This window comes from Parambassis ranga, chromosome 10 (genome assembly GCF_900634625.1).
Source record: "Parambassis ranga chromosome 10, fParRan2.1, whole genome shotgun sequence".
Classification (NCBI taxonomy): Eukaryota; Metazoa; Chordata; class Actinopteri; family Ambassidae; genus Parambassis; species Parambassis ranga.
This window is the reverse complement of record NC_041031.1, coordinates 9,212,097-9,228,809: the sequence shown is the minus strand read 5'-3', so window position 1 is coordinate 9,228,809 and position 16,713 is coordinate 9,212,097. Positions and strand designations below refer to the sequence as shown.

General features: G+C 42.2%; 2 protein-coding genes across 2 annotated transcripts; one reads left to right on the top strand and one right to left on the bottom strand.

The window, feature by feature from the left end:
• The first annotated feature begins 56 nt into the window (after nt 1–56).
• On the top strand, nt 57–3,494 carry dok3 (docking protein 3). The gene is given in 6 exon segments (XM_028415771.1): nt 57–282; nt 977–1,279; nt 1,556–1,646; nt 2,188–2,375; nt 2,512–2,846; nt 2,848–3,494. Coding segments are annotated over 6 exon segments (1,518 nt in total). The 5' UTR covers nt 57–225; the 3' UTR covers nt 3,392–3,494.
• A 114-nt stretch (nt 3,495–3,608) lies between these two features.
• On the bottom strand, nt 3,609–4,631 carry atoh1b (atonal bHLH transcription factor 1b). Its single transcript, XM_028415761.1, has 2 exons — nt 4,090–4,631; nt 3,609–4,005 (listed from the first exon to the last, which is right to left on the bottom strand). The coding sequence occupies exons 1-2, from the start codon at nt 4,573–4,575 to the stop codon at nt 3,871–3,873; spliced, it is 621 nt and encodes a 206-aa protein (XP_028271562.1). The 5' UTR covers nt 4,576–4,631; the 3' UTR covers nt 3,609–3,870.
• Nucleotides 4,632–16,713: the final 12,082 nt, after the last annotated feature.

Below are 16,713 nucleotides of genomic sequence, written 5' to 3'. Positions count from 1 at the left end.
AAAGGAAGTTTGACTAAAGCAAATGGTGACACACAACTCGTGTGTTTCTGTTGCAACTGTAAAGTTATAGATTAGAGATGCTGATTGGTTTTTTTTTGTTTAGGGTTGCAGGTGACGTAAAGGAAACTATTGTTCAGGAAACCTAATTTTAACTTCTTTATTACGTGTTGACCACACAGCAGCACTCATTTCAGAGTAAGAGATTCAAAGGCAGGGTTTGCAGGTATGGATGTCATCTTCAAGGAAGGGATGTTGTATCTACAGGGGGTCAAGTTTGGAAAAGTAAGTCTGATGGTTATTCAACACGTTTTTGTTACAGTGCTGCTATTGTATTGTCAGTGAAGAGTCTCGGTCACAGAGATAATTACAATTCGAGAGTGTGAAGCAACGTTTTGCTGCTCTTCCAAGCTGTGAGTTATTTTCAAGGGACTCCTAACTAGGCTCACTTTAAACTCTTAGTAACTGCTATTTGGTCAAATCCTCAGCTTTCATGATACTTAACAGTTAAATACATCACAAAGGCTCACCTCATCAGAGGTTCAGTGTGTAATCTGGTTGCATAGAGAACTATAGTTTCTCAATGTCAAAATATAAACAGCTGTTTTACAATAAAATCAAGTCAATTGTGTTGTAAATGACATATTCGAGCAAATGTATATAAAAATATAACAGATCAAGCTTTAAAGACTTGTGGGTGCCAGTTAGGTTATTTTAGCAACATGTTTGTCAGAATGTGTGAAGTGAAGCTCGACTGTTTAACCTCTGTATAACGAAAGGGTGATGCTGTGAATAAATGTGCAGTCTAAAAATACCTAAGTAAGTAAAGTACAGGGAAATCACAAGGACTTGGTCTGTGGGTCATACATGATGATGAAGTTTTCTTTTTTTAAGTTTTAGCCTTGTTCGTAATTGTCTTTTTTTGTTCTGTCTAGCACCTTCTAAGAACAATCACTTCCCATTACTCTTCCTTCAACAGAGAACATGGAGGAAAATCTGGATGGTGCTTTTTAAGGCCAGCTCTACAGGAGTTGGCCGTTTGGAGATCTACACTGTAACTGACAGCTCTTTGATTACGGACCAGAAGAAAACTTCTCGGGTGAAAACACCCGAGAGGAAAGTGGTGCGTCTCCGTGACTGCCTCAGTGTTACCCCAGCTGCAAAGGAGTCCTGCCCTGCCGGGTGCACAGCTTTCTACCTAAACACCACACAGTGCACCTACACCTTAGCCTCCACCACTAGCCAAGACTGGCTGAGTGCCCTCTGTCTTCTAGCCTTCCAGGTATCCAATATCCTACCCAGTGTGACATCCCTCTTTAATTTCATATCAGTGTCTTATTTTGGGAAAGCTGAGGATTGACCTTACCCACGGGTATGGACAGATAACACAATGAGGAAGTTGATATGGCGTCTGTAACTTCTTTTGCTTCACTTCTCTAATTCTTGTGCTTGCACAAGCTATGTTCTTTCTTACATCTTACTACTTTGAAGTCATAAAATGGTGATAAGAGGGAGGTGCACACTGCAGATGATGTTTACTGTGCCACTCTGTATACAGAAGGATCCTGGAGACTCAGACAAAGGGGATTTTAAGGGAGGAAGTGGCTTGACCATGGAGGATAATGACCTTTACTCATCATGGAAGAGCGGTAATGTCCTGATCAGTCCAAAGCAATCCTATACAAAATAAATAAAGTAAAGTAAATGGTGAAGATGTCAGATGTGGGAATATATGAGCATATCAAAAGGATTAGTTGTGTCAAGAAGTTCACTTTGACTTGTTCGTGTTTCAAAATCTTGTTCTGGTACCCATAAATAGTCTGGCCTGAGCTAATACTCTAAGAAGATGCATCATAAATTTATGACATCAGCAGAAACCTTATGTGTGTGTGTGTGTGTGCAGCAGCTGCAGCCACTAATTTATTCAAACATGAAAGCCAGAATGTATTAGCGTCAGACAGCTGTGACTACAAATGCATTTCCTTTATCTCCTAATGTGAACCATCACGGGCAGCCCCGTCACGTGGAGAGCTTACTGGAATGCAAGCAATTTTTAGTCATCCATTTTCAATATGAAAATATATTTTGAATAATTTGAGCCCATTTACTGACATTTTGCTGTGTAGACCTTTTTTATGTGTAGTTACACTGCTCTGACCTCAGTGTGTGATCATGTCTTTCTATGTTTAGATCTAACTCTTCCCTCTAACCAGCACCAAGTGACTGTCCAGAACACAGAGGCATCAAAGAGGTGCAGGCTGGCAGGGGAGTACCTGATCTCCATAGAGACAGAGGCACTGTCTCTGCTGGCCATCAACACTGGTCATGTCATCTACAGCTGGCCATATAGGCTGTTACGCAAATTTGGACAGGTGGAGGTATATAATATTTTGTAAAACATACCCATTGAGAATTAGAGGAGAATGACAATACCACTCTAATCTATGAATATGAAGCCACTGTCCCTAGACAGTGACCAACTTCTGTCAATGGGTTGGTTTTTTTTTTTTGCAGGGTGGTTTCAGCATTGAAGCAGGCCGTCGCTGTGAGTCAGGAGAAGGAGTCTTCATCTTCTTGACCCCACATGGACCTGAGATCTTCCAGGCTATCTCCAAGGAGTGCGCCACAAAGAGGGACCGACAGTTCCAGTGTGTCAGGGTCAACAGAAGATCATTACCTAACATATCTGATGTTACCCTCCCAGCCACAGCCAATCAGCCTGCTGGTCCTCCTGCCTACAGCCCCGCAGAAGCTTCTGCCGACACAGAGGATGAGTCTGCCAACCACTACTCCACTATTAATGACATCTCTGTAAAAAAAACCAAAGCAAAGCTGTTCTTTTTTTGTCGGTGAGGAGCCTTATGACGAGGAACACCGATGTCACTCCCTGGATGCTCTCAGCATGGGTGACTTCAAGGATGACACCATTTACTACAACCTGAGGAGAGAGACACCTCCACTGACCCGGAAAGATCAGTATAATACTGAGATGGAGGATTTAGAGTGCATTTATTCCGATTTGAAATTGTTTGATTCTCCCTCAAATAAGCTGTCCTTCTTCCCCCCCGCAAGTTCTCCCCACATGCTCCCCAGATCAGCTCCTAATGCCCCACTGCCCAAACCCCGAAACCAGAATCTTCCTCCTGTGAATAACTTCATTGAGCCGGAGAACAACACTGAGGCGCAGGCATTGGATGAGATGGAGGAGATGGAGGAGATGGAGGAGATGGAGGAGGCCGTCGGCTGCTCTGCCCTCGTGGCCCCCACAGAGACTCCTGGCAGTTTTAAGCACAGGCTGGCAGAAATCCTTTCTAAGGACCTGGCAAAGTTCCAACCCCCTCCTCCCTTTCCTCCTCCTCCCTATGGAGAGGGCAGCCCCACATTTTTTCAGTGATTACTTATGTTGCATTGCCATAAAGGATGATGCATTGCTATAAAATCCCTTCATGGTACAGTAAAGCATTCTAGTTTGTTGCTATTTGTTTATTTTTTCTTTAGCTGTGGATTTTTATTGTTTTTTTTTTAAACTGCTGGAATATTATGTGCTTTTTAAAAAATGGCAGGCAGAGAAATTCCAAAATGTGTTTTTGTGTGATTGCTGCATGTTTTATTCATAATAATGTAACTGAATATGCACACTTGTGTCTTAAGTATATCTTTATTGTAGCAAAACAACCCTTATAAAATACCCTCAGCTATACATAAATAAAAAAATACCTGTTTTAATAAGACAAGCGTCAGTAGTGGTTCAGGACATATAAAGTGCATTAAACAGCCAGAGTTTATCGTGGCCTCAGGAAGAAAATTAATCAAGCTCCACCTGTTCTTCATTAGACAGTTATTACTGATATATGACATATCTATACTCAGTGGTTACTGTCTCCCACTCTGTCCTTCCTCCATGTCACTCAGATGAGAAGATTCTCCATCACTGCTGTTGGAAGTCCCTGATTTATCCAAGTCAGACGTAGGTCCGAGTATAATCAGGTGACCCAGGGAGGGCGAGGGCTCTCCCGTCAGCAGGTTCTGGGGTTGGACAGAGGCTCCAGGCCTGAGAGAGTGAATCAGACTCATCCTGGAGGTCTTGTCCGCAGAGCCTGGACGTGGACTCTTGCACTCCTGGTGAACCACGCCTGCCAAGAGCTCGGACAGCTCTGTGATGTAAATCTGCGCCATTTGCAGGGTGTCGTACTTGGATAACTTCTTCTCGTTTTCCAGGGAGGGGATGACGCTCCTCAGCTCGTCAAACGCCTTGTTCAGGCCGTGCATCCTTCTCCTCTCCCTGGCGTTGGCTGCGACGCGCCGGTGTCTCTGAGGGCCGAAGTGGCTGCTCCTGTCTGCATCTGCTGCCACACCGGGGCCCGCCTGTGTAATACCTGTGACGGACACGCAGTCCGGGAGTTTACTCATTGGCACAAGTTTCTCCAGTGAGATACCTGCGTCTGCACCTGCGTGCGCGTCCCTCCTCGAGAACGCACGGATGGAGTTAGAAGAAATCCACGTTTTGGAGTTGATGTGGGCCAGGCTGAAATCCTCTGGGTAGTCTGGCCAGTTGGAAAGCTCTGCTTTTGCTGCCATCACTGTTAATGGCCTGTGGTGCTGCACGGCAGGAAAAAGTCGTTAAAAAGACTTTCTTTGGCTGATGCCCAGTGTGTGAACTGGTTTGCATTGCGCTTACAATTTATAGGCTCCAGCCTCCCCTTAGTCACCTTGGTGTCACTCCCAGAACTCCTGACAGCCCTTCAGCCTCAGGAGGCGGCAGCCAATCGCACCATCCCCTCTGACCCTGTCAAAGAACAATTAGACAAAGCTCGACTTTTTTCTCCCATTGTGCTTTGTAACTCAATCACGACCTTGTTGTTATCCTCACACAGAGGGGAGCCGAACGTATTAATCATTTAGGAGCGTGGCGCATACTGTATGTTTGGAAAGCTTTGGAGAAGAGGGCGTAAATTATTTTAAGATTTTCTTCACTATAGTCTCGTCTTCATATTCCATTAATAATTTAGTAACAAGAGCACATGCCAAAACACTTCACTTATTGTGCAGCTACTTGTGCGCTTTTTAAATTGGTGCAGGTAATATGGATTTTATCATCTCATCTTCATCTTCCTCATCATCACCCCATTCGGTGGAAATTAAATTTTGACCTCTTTCTCATGAGCAAAACAGACTAACCGACTCTTTAACGGGGGCCAGCCCTCGAGAGGTCTGGCAGCTCAGGTTTGTTCTCAAACAAACTGTAAAATATGCACAATCATTTGCGGATTATTTGCAGAAGAATAATAAAACGAGCAGGTGGGAGGCAAGACTTGAGACACACCTGCCTGCAGCCAGCAGAGTCATGATAACTGATAAGTTGTCTGAAGGCAATTTATGAATCATTTAGCGAGGACAAAAACATTCAGAGGCCATAATACAAATAAAGTTCCTTTATAATGTGTCATGTTTTTAGAGCTGTTTTGTTTTTATTGTTATCATTTTGTTTTTTAACACATGAAGAAGATAGATTCAAATTATTATAGGCAACAATTTTTGCTTATAGTTACGTGGCCCCTGGCCTGTGCCTATCAGCTGGTGTCCCTTGGCACTTCACACAAAGCTACACACCTCAGTGTCACCCACGTCTCCCATATGCTGCCCACAGCAACAACTGAGCTTTCACACTGACACTCACTGCTCTGACAACAAGCGCTAATCACTCATTAGGAGAGGAGCAACTTCAGCACCAGAGCAGAGCTCAGATGCTCTATAGGTACTTGGAGGAGTTTTGGATTTAGTAGCCTATTTTCTTTCTTGTGTGTGTGTGGAGAATGTCGTGGTCAAGCACTGGTAAAGAAAATCACCGTGACCTGCCTTGCTGCCAGCAGTTTAATGAGGCCTGGTCTTAGTTTAATAAATCGGCACGTTCTTCCTCCCCGGGTGTCCATTCATTTTTTGGACTCCATGAATATTTCATTCCTTCAGCCCCACTGCCAGCGCAACAGCCTGCAACCCTGCGTGCAGGCTTTAAAAAATGCAGCTACACTTCCCATCTGGTGCTGGGCGTGAGCAAGGGGAGTGGCGGCAGAGGCTGAGAAGCTGTGAGGAACACACTGAGGTCAACCTGTAGTGACCTTCAGCAGAGGCAGACCGCTCTGCTTTATACTTTGATAGCTACTTGAGAGAAGAAAGTGACACGTCACGGTGCTTGCATTACAAGACCCTATACACTTGACTTGCACCACACACACACACACTGGAGCTTCTGGATGGTGTAGTTTGCACAAAGTGCGTCAGTCGTTTCACAATTCATCAGCGCTTTCACAACACGTCACTCACACAGCAACCTGGGAATCACATGCAGCTGCCTATGATGGAACCTGGCATCAGTCCCAACACTTTATCCCGACCTGAACCATCCACAGCAGCAGCGCCTACTTGTGTCAACACAACTTCACATGGTCGCTGTTTAACTGTTACTAGAGAGATTCACCACACATTGTAATGTGGTGGATGCAACAGGAAACTCAAAGACTCTCTCAGTGAAGGGAGAGGGGAGCTGAATGTTGTCATTTCTGGCCTGTTACAGACATATGTCTGTTTTGCCTTTCAGTCCTTTCATGTATGTATGATGCTGGAAGTACCCTTTGTGAATTTGCAACCAATTGTAGGAATATGTGTATGTGTGTGTGTGTGTGAGAGAGAGAGAGAGAGATAGAGAGATGTTACTGAAAAATTCAATCTCATCTGTTGACTTTAGAAATGATAAAAATAAAAAAGTAAAAATCAGAATTTGTACCTATAGTGATGACATTGCCTCCAATACAGTCTCAACATATTCATAAATATATAAGTAAAATGAATAAATTACACTTAAATTACAAAACCAATACAACCTGTATCATGGTATTTATTTGGGCCTCGGCTTGGTTGCAGACAGCTTTCCTGCAGCATGAATAACAAACGGACACTGGTGTAAACTTAGTTTGACGCAGAGAGGATTTCCTCCTGACTGCTCTCCACAGTGAGCCATCGCTTTGCCCGGTGTTTTAATTAAAGACTCTTTAATTTAGGAACAACAGAGTGTTTCCATTTTTTTCCTCACTAGGAACAGTGAACCTCTTGATGTTGCGAGCGGTCTTTAGTCTGTAATTATCCCCTCACACCCGAAGCTACGGAGGTGGTTCTGGTGAGCACAGAGAGAAAGAGAGAGAGAGAGAGAAATCTTAATGCCCGGGTTTCAGACGCAAATTAGGACAATTAGCGGCCTCATTAATTTAGGAAGGGGGAAGTAATATTCTAGTTAAGGGAACGGTTCATTAAGTCAATGTTATCTGTGGCAGAAAGGCTAATTGATGAACTCTGAGAAGGACAATAATAAGAGACTTTTCCCGTTCAGCTGCGCTGCGTGTACATTTGTGCTGAGTGTGCTGAATGTGCAGACCTGTTCAGTAGCCTACACCTCATCACAATGGGCTCCACGGTCATCGCGAGGATAACTGCTCCCTTCTGCAGTGAAGTGGAAGTGGAAATGTCGCGATGCCTCAAACCAAGTCTCTGCGGGGTGCCTTTTTAACCTTTGATGCGGGAGACAGACGGGGCCCGCGGGGACCGCAGTTTACTCTGTGTGAGGAGACAACAAAGAGCCGGAGCTGCACCAGTGATCACAGGAGTTATGGGGCCGCCTACTGTAAGACGCGTGGCCCACAAAAACTATAAAAAACACTGCTGTTAAGTGACAACAATGGTCTATTTTCTACCGCTGTTGCTAAGACAGCTAAGCAGCATTAATAGGCCTATATATATAGGACTATATGCATTAATAAAATGTTAATGTGTTTCATTTACACATTTCAAGTTGGCCCACCAAAACATCAGAGCACTAATATTAGCATAAGAACTGTATAACAGACTTTTAAGTACATGCACATATTAATGTAAGCCCTAGAAAAATCAGTATTTGAATCAAACTGGCCTAAACTAAGAGAAACGATACACATACTTTGATGCAGCTGCAGCAATAATATTTATTATAGTGACATTTTCATCACCATCATCATCAACTATAAAAACAAAGGTGGTGCCTAGTTTGAGTTGTTAGGGGAAATATTTATAATGGGCCGTGGCTGAGTTTTGCCTCATGTTTGACAGCCTAAAATAAAAAAAAATACACTTCTGAGTGTGCTCTTTTTCATGTAGCAGCACACCATATGGCAGATAGACAAACGTAGAGTAGGCTGTAAAGACCCAGTCCATCAAAAGAAGAAGAAAGGCTTCCAGACACTTAAGCATCAGGGACTCTGAGAGCTGTCAGCAGTGAATAGACACTTACAGTCTGTAATGGATGCCCAGGCTACTGCGCCATTATGTGATGTTTTGACGAGCAGACAAGGACATGAGTGAACTAAACTTTCAACAACTCTTCATAATGAAGAACTTCTTTTTTTTTTTTTAAAAAAGTGCATTTAAAATAATTTACATATTAGTTTCAGAAAATAGAAAACATTTGTTTTTCACCTTTGTGGAAGTCATTTCTAATTTTCCCTCACACTCTGTCAGAAAGGTGATGATGTATCATGTATCACATGATTTTGTGGTGTTGATGGTACTACACATTTTAAGCTGGATATCACAGCTCTGTGCTTTATTTTACATCCTACAATAATATATATTTTCCAGGTCGTTCATGAACTTTTATTGAACATTTATTGAAATATATCTAATTTCATGGTGCAGGTTAAAGGACAAGAGTCTATTTATTTTTTTTTAAAAGTGAACTGTATAGAAGTAGCAAATATTATGAGAAAATATAATGTGTATATGTGTATTTGAAGAATTTATAAACGTGTGCCTCAATTGTTGCAAAAAAAAAATCTACATAGAAAATCGTGTAATATCATCTGATACCACAAGGTGGAGACAGCATAATACACTTGCCACAGGCAACCATTCAAATCAAACAAGGGGAGGGTTCATTCTTTAATCAGAGAAACAAACACAGTGATTATATAAATACCATAACACACTCCTCAGGCTAAATGATCCGTTAAGAGCTGATAGGCTTATTTACCCACCGTCTGCCAAACACGTAGAAAACAGATTGTTGTCCAAGGAGGGCATATCTCTGGAGGCTTCAGCGATGGTCAGCAATCAGAAAAGCTATTTACTGTGAGGATAAAGATGTGTATCGTATAGTAATAAGGCCCCGCTCAGATCACAGGGGATTACATCCCTTATAATACAAGCCACAGCATGATCATATCCCTTTTTTTTCTTCTAAACTCCTCTGTTGGAGAAAAAAAATCCACCCACACTTTCTAGCAAAGAAGCAAATTGTGGCATCACTCTGTTTTCATGATGCTTTTAATTATCAGGGACAGACTACATCTTGATAAGGAAGCATCATTTCAGCTGGTGAATGGTACAGCAGTCAGTAGAGAGCAGTAGTGCTCTGCGTTTGGAGCTGAGTGGAGCAGCATGTGGCTGTGACTCAGTTAAGATGAGCAACACTTTGTCCACTGACCTTTCTGACCTTGTGGACTGAATTAAACTTGCTGCACAAAGTGCGAGCTGTTATAAAGTCATATGGGCATCAGCGAATCATTGCAGGTTGTTTTCAATAAGCAATCCTTTAAAAGCACATGACCTTCAGTGTCTGTGATGTCAGTGCAATGCTTTGGAAATCATGGTGGACTGCTCACATCTTCCTTGTCATCCTCTTTGACCTGTCCTCTTCCCCCCTTGTCTATTATAGCCAGAAGTGTTTAGAAACAAAGTGAGCCGTCCTGCATTTAAACCACAGTCTCCATACTGACGAGAAATCAGGATGACGTAAAGAGTGCAGCACAATATTTACAAAAAAAATTGATAATTATGTCTGTCATGATCACGGTCAGAGGGTTAGTTCAACAAGATTATTCCATTAGACAGATAGTGACAGCCACAACCAGCTTCAATTATAATCATGCCATCCCTGTAATTCGGCAGTAAAGATTGTTCATCAACCTTCAGTATGGATTTTCTATGGTCGATTAATGTAATTGGATTGAGAATCGCTGATGTCTCAGTCTGAAGTGACATCTGGGCGGATGTCAGATTTCGCAGCCTTTATGTTTGTGGCTTACATTTGAATCGTGGTGGAAAAGGATGTGGAACAAGTAGCAGTCTTGAACCGTGAGTCTGAGCAACAATGAGGCAGCATGTCCAGCTCATGGTGGGGGCATGTAAAAATAACCCTCATTATGAAAAGAGCAATTTTCTGCACCTGCCTGCTAATTGTTCCCATGCTGACACTCTGGATTGGTGTGATCTCTCCTTTTAAAGCTCTAACATCAGATGGAGGGGGTGTGATTTAAGGGTGGTAAAGAGAGAGAGAGAGAGAGAAATGAGGGAAGGTGGAGGGAAGGCAGAGACTTACTGATGGTAAACTGCATCTTAAACTGAGCAGAGCTGATTTGCTGTTATAATCCTTCAGTGATTTCGATCTGTAATGTGAGCTGGTGGGGGTGCCAAAGGATTAACAAAGGTGGGCACGGTTCCTGCATGGCACTCCCCGTCCAGCCCTGCGGCCCCATTCCGGATCATTCCTGCACTTCAAAGAAGATAAAATGTTGATGCCATAAATCTTAGGATTTATTCCAGACATAGTATATTCCTGAGCCCCAGAGGCTAGACTGAATGGAAATCATTAGCATGTTGTCCTTCATTGTGATCCTTAGCCTGCATAGTGCAAGCGTTGGTTTCAAGTGAAAGTGCCATGGGTGGGTTTCTTGGCAATGGTAAGCAGCGAACAGAGATGAATGAGGATGGCATGGCAGGGGTGAGGGGTAAGGAAAGGGGGAGAGAGGTGGGGGACTTGTAAAGAAGCTGGAGCTGCAAGGAAGTGAAAGCTGTTGTATAAGATGAGAGGTGTAAAGGATGTGTTATTCCTGTGATAGCTCATTCATTTGCAAGCCTGGGCAGCACGTCCCCCCCTTATAGTTTGACTCACAGTCTGATATTACTTGTGAATCAGATCATTTTCTAATGCAGGATTGTTGTGTTTGCACTTTGTTGTCAAGTGAGACCGTAGTTTCTCTTTATTCATTTTCAAAAAGGGAATTTCTGTGTCAGCGTCCTGCTGCATTCAGATCTGCGGTAGATAACAAGCCAAATTTCATTTGTATGATTTACTCAGCTGGAGATAGAAGGTAGTTGACAGTCGGGTAACGCCGGTGTTAAGTGCTGACTAACGTGTCTCTCTGTGGACTGAATTCACTGGCAGAAATGAGATTTGATTTCCCGAATGTTTGTTCTCTCTGCAGCACTGGAAGAAAACAAAGCAGATGCTGAGAATGTGGCAAAACTATGTTTGATGTGCAAATTACACAGAGAGTTAAAAACGTGTTATGGTAAAGTAAAACGTGCGTGGAATATCTTTTTTAATCATTCTGTTACCCCCAGTGAGAAAAATGGAAGTTGGAACTGAGAATGACATCACACCTGTTTCTATGCAGAAAGTTGGGAAAGCAAATGTTGTTAGCAATGTAAGCAGTCACCTCAGATTTTCGAGGCCAGTAAGTGAGATCAATCCTCCTGAAATAACCAACTGGGAAACTGAAAGTACCGTACTGGCACTGACATCAAAGGTGAATCCCAGCGAATTTGAGTATGCACATACCATTGCAAGATGTCCACATATATAAACAGTTTATTGCTTTTCTTCCTCCTCATCTAGACTGCAACATAAGCAACCTATCTACTGCCTATTTCATTCAACTGACATGAGGGATATTTTGAAAATCCTTCCCAAATGGAATAATCTGAAAAAAGTGCATCACCGTGTGAGAACGAGAACAACACTAGAAGTCTCAGTGTCTGAATATTTCACTGTGAAAGACAACCCTTATTTTTTTTTTATTGTCGCTGTGAAGAAAATCTCATTTAGCATCCTGTTGGTGAGTACAATGTACCCCACAAAAGTAACCTGACCAAGCCTGTCACTCACATGAGCGATGACACAAAACCTCACACAGGATGCCAAAAAGTGTCTGAGAACATCTGTGGGGCATCAGTAAACTAAGAGAGAGTGGAAGTGTGTTTCTTTTGTTTTCTTGCTTTGGGCAAGGCTTGTTTTGCCTCACACACACATACACACTGACTCACTCACTCATTCTTGAACACATGCTTGAACACAAGTCTACAAGTCAAAAATATACGTGAATTCTGTTTGACAGTGAGTCTCTGCTTTACTTTGAAAACCATTGTGCGACTAAAAACCGGACCAAGGATGAGTGGCATCCCTGCAAAGAATAAAGGATGGTTATTAAAGAGAAAAGACCAGAGAGGTGTTGCTGAGAGGAGGCAGGAGGTCCAACATGCCCGGCATCCCAAGGTCAGGAGCGAAGCCCTCTAGCAGGAAGTGCTGTGAGGAATGGCAATGTCCGTCAGAAACCTCCCGTTTCTCCCAGGACCTGTCAATTTGCCGGTAATAATTAATCTCTCTCTGGTTAAATATAAAGATTGTAAATCACAGCGTGATCCTGCACCATCAGGGGGCCTTCATCTGTCAGCTGCAGACCTTGGCTAATGGCCCTTTGTAAGCAGAGTACTGGCTGAGGCAGCACACCAGCCACCTACTGGTCCTCTTCATCATCTGTTTCTCACAGAGACAACCTGCCTTCAACCAGCAGAATGGAGGATCGTCATGAAGACACGCAGACCTCTGCAATTACACCCACGCCAACTCATCACTACGCTGCACCATCTTCTGGTGTGGGATGCATTATGAAAGGTTTAGCATTAAGTATGTCAGTCAATTCAAAGACCAGTATGTATGATACCAGGCAGGATCTACTAGCTGAGAGAGAATACAGTGTCTCTGTTTATGTTTTTGTGTTCCTGTAACAACAGGCGTGGCCTTTTTAAGGTGGAATTTTTCAGTCCCCAGCAGGAAAGTTAAACTTTAATTTATTTATATATGTGTTGTTATTGTGTTTGCAGGCACAAAATACAACAACATTGTCTGACAGCTGATTTCTTAGCTTGTAGCTTCAAACCAAGGACTGGTTACAGAGAGGGCCTATCACATTCATATATCAACATAATGGTCACACTTGGAAAGAGAGAGGGGATGGACAAGGATGCTGTTGGTTGTAATGAGCAGTCTTACCAATGGAGGTCACCAAAATCTACACAGTGGTCCTTTAAAAGACTGCGTATGCTCTTATAATTCATATCAAAACTGTTTTGTTAAGTTGTCTACAAACCAATGTTAGCTGAAATGCATTGCTGCTTTTTGAAGTATAAATGACTAAACTGTGTAATTAAAGATGTTGCTGTAGAATTTGCAGGTCACAAACAAATAATTTTTACTTTACTTGTCAGTAATATATTTAATAAATTTACAATAGATGTGTTATTTTTGTTACATGTATCTCAAAAACCTCCATTTCATTCTCTTTAGCAACTATCCATCCATTTACCTAACCCGCTTTGTTCCATAGGGTCTCATCAATGGACGAGAGTCTATTGGAGAGCCACACAAGGACAACCAACCAGTCACACTCACATTCACACCTACTGCCAATTTTGAGCCCCCAATTAATCAACATGCACATCTTTGGTATGTGGAACCAGACACCTTCTTGCTGTGAGGCAGCAGTGTTACCCACTGCACCACCGCAATTGTGTTTTATGTATGGAGCATGTGCTTTTTTCCCCTAGTAAAATATTAATGTCATTTAATTGCATTGTTTTATGCAGACTGAGACGTCTTTCTATGTGACAGTCAGCATGACTAACCACAACCTTACCCTGGTTTTTAACTCCTAACCTCAAGGTGTTCTGTTTTAATGACTAATCTAACCTCAACCATGAGTAGAAAATGATTGCAGCACTCGTGAAGCACTTTACCAAAATAGCAGCAGTGGCAGAGGGTGGATGCAGACCTGGTAATTCTTCTTCTCTAACTTGGACTTGTTTAACTTTATATGTGTCACAGGTTAAATTGGGTGACTTTTTCATGTACTTAGTACGTCTCACCTAACATCACACATCCCATCAGGTTGGCTGACAGGCATGTACGCCTGTTTTTGTAACTTTTAAAGAAAGGAAGCAGAAGTGTCTGAGACAACAGAACTGAGTCTGAGACTAATGTAGAATCTGTTGTGACCTTAGAATAGTGGATTTCAAGCTGTTACACAGGCTGTTCGTGGCCGGAGTTGATGGATAAGGAGTGTAAAATCATTTCAATGAGCAGAGTCATATGTGTGTGTCCTTCACATTCTCATACCTGAGTGTGTGTTATGTCGGAGTAAATATTCTTCACGAATGTCCTTGCTATTCTGCGCAAGTCCAACTGGGGTCAGGTTGTATCAAAGCGAGTGTACAGATGGGTATTTAATTACTTGTATACAGTGTGTGTGTGACCCACTTTGCTGTGATTATTACATTTATACACCGATGCTTCCTGCAGAATACCTCTTTTTATTTAAGCTTTCCTCATGTCTCTTTGGACTCAGCATTACATCAGGTATAATAAAGATGTTTGTTTGTGTGCTTGTAGGGGGTAAACTATGCCATAGTCTTTGAACGAGCTGTTAGCACTGCGCACTGTTCTGCTTGTTAAATGCTTTGTTGGAAGTTTGACACTCAGCTTCTCCAGCTGCACTCGTCGACGTTGATGGTATCCTTAAGTCATGAGGCTGTTTCATGCTGGGCCCCCATGGGTGAGGGAGGGATGACAGGATAGCAGAAGAGGCACAACAACAAATGTGGGCACACACATACACATGCACAGAGTCACCTTTAAAGTGTATGAGAGCTCCCTGATGCCAGTGCTGCCATACTGCATGACTAATGCAGCCCGCAAGTCACTGTTTCTCCTCACCCAGTCCCCAAGAGCTGAATTAATTGGCTGTCATCATGGTAGCACTCTCTCTCTCTCTCTGTCACACACACACACAAATGCATTGAATGATCAAGATATAAATAAACTGAGTCAACGTGGCATTTAAGTGACAAGCAACCATAAATACTTGGTGCAACTTTCAGTGGACGGCTCTTACTTTGAGTTTGAATGAAACATATAGACTGTTGGCTCATAATCGTAGCTGTCAGGAAGATTTATGAAGCACTTTTATATGTGTAGGTCTTCACTTAGCTGCCTTCTTGCTAAAAATTTAACCACAACACACCTGACTCCTATCTCTGCACATTCTAGGAGGTGATTAGCTTAGCTTAGCTTTTCATAAAGCACAATGAGAGGAAACAATTAGCATGGATCTCTCTAAAAATCACAAAACAGAATACAAACAGAAATAGCAATTGGTGGATTCACCTACATACAGTAGGTTACACAGTGTACTCTTGTTCATCAAGAATTTTTTTTTTTAGCACATTCTACAAGTTGTCATCTTTTAAGGTTAAGTACCGGTATGCAATTAGTAAGTGTTAGAGGTAGGTAGGTGTATTTTTGAACACTTTTCAGGCTGATTGTTTCAAGCAAAATATTATGATTATGAGACCAAACCTACATGTTCCTGCTAAAGTTTATCTTTTTTACCTAAGTATAATTTTTCATACATGATTAGCATTAAACTGTTTATTTTGGAGTGGATCTGAGGTATGTTTTGACATATTTCCCGATACTAGTATTGTATCTGGATTGTATCTACTATCTACCATGCTCTAAATACAGATATATTTTACTCACTGGTGCTGGTGTGTTTCCAGTACAGCTCTTCAGCACATGTTCTAACAAATCTCTATCAACGTGTTTTTCAAAGCCCCGAATCACAACTGTCACTTGAATTATTAGCTTCTAACAGCGGAGCTCCTCAGCGAAGAATGAGCGAGCTCACTGTTGTCAGCTCAGTGGTAATTCACAGTATGTTACTTTCTCATTTAAAGCACAATAAAAGACTACAAAAACCAGAGTAACAATCCCATTCTGATGACAGGCTGCTGAGCTGTTAACCTGTGCTTGTTTTGAACTGAACCGAGCAGACAGCTGTGAAGGCCATGTGAACGGTGATGCGTTCACATATTGACACACACCATGAAGTGCATGTGAACCACAATTTAAATGATGATACAACTGCTTAGCTTAGGAAAATAAGTAAGAGGACACATAGTGAGTGCTAATGAATGGATATGAATCGGAAATGCTCTCCCTTAATGGATATTCTGCTCTTTGTTTGCAGCATGATGAACAGAAAACATTTTTAAAAAATTTCATTTGAACAGTTTTTGTAGTGCAACTGCATGAAAAAACACTCTCATTCTATCCGCCTGTTCTTTGAACTGTAAACAACTTTGTATTTCTCTCTTTTTAGTGTGAGTATCCCGTCTGTCTGAAACATATCCCCTTTTAAAGAGTTTCACTTCTTCTGATCATCATTTTAAAACAAGAGCAGCAAAACTTCACTGCACAGATACAGTGGTGTGTGATGTGTGCATTATTTCAGGCTGGGTGTGTGTGTTTGCTCTTCCTTGTCCTCAGAGCTTTACTTCCTGTAAGACTCCAGATGTTGTCGTTTGCTCATTTGGGACGAGTAGGAGCAGTCAGGTGTGAGAGAGATCCCCAACAACAGAATTCGAATGAAAATAAAGCTTTGCCATGTGTTGCAACATGTTTATGGGTTCACAGCTATTTGCTGAGAGATTGAGACACTAAGTTTAGCATAATCGGTGTTGTACCCCCTTTCGATATATATAAGTGACTGCATACTGATGAACATATTGAACAGTGCT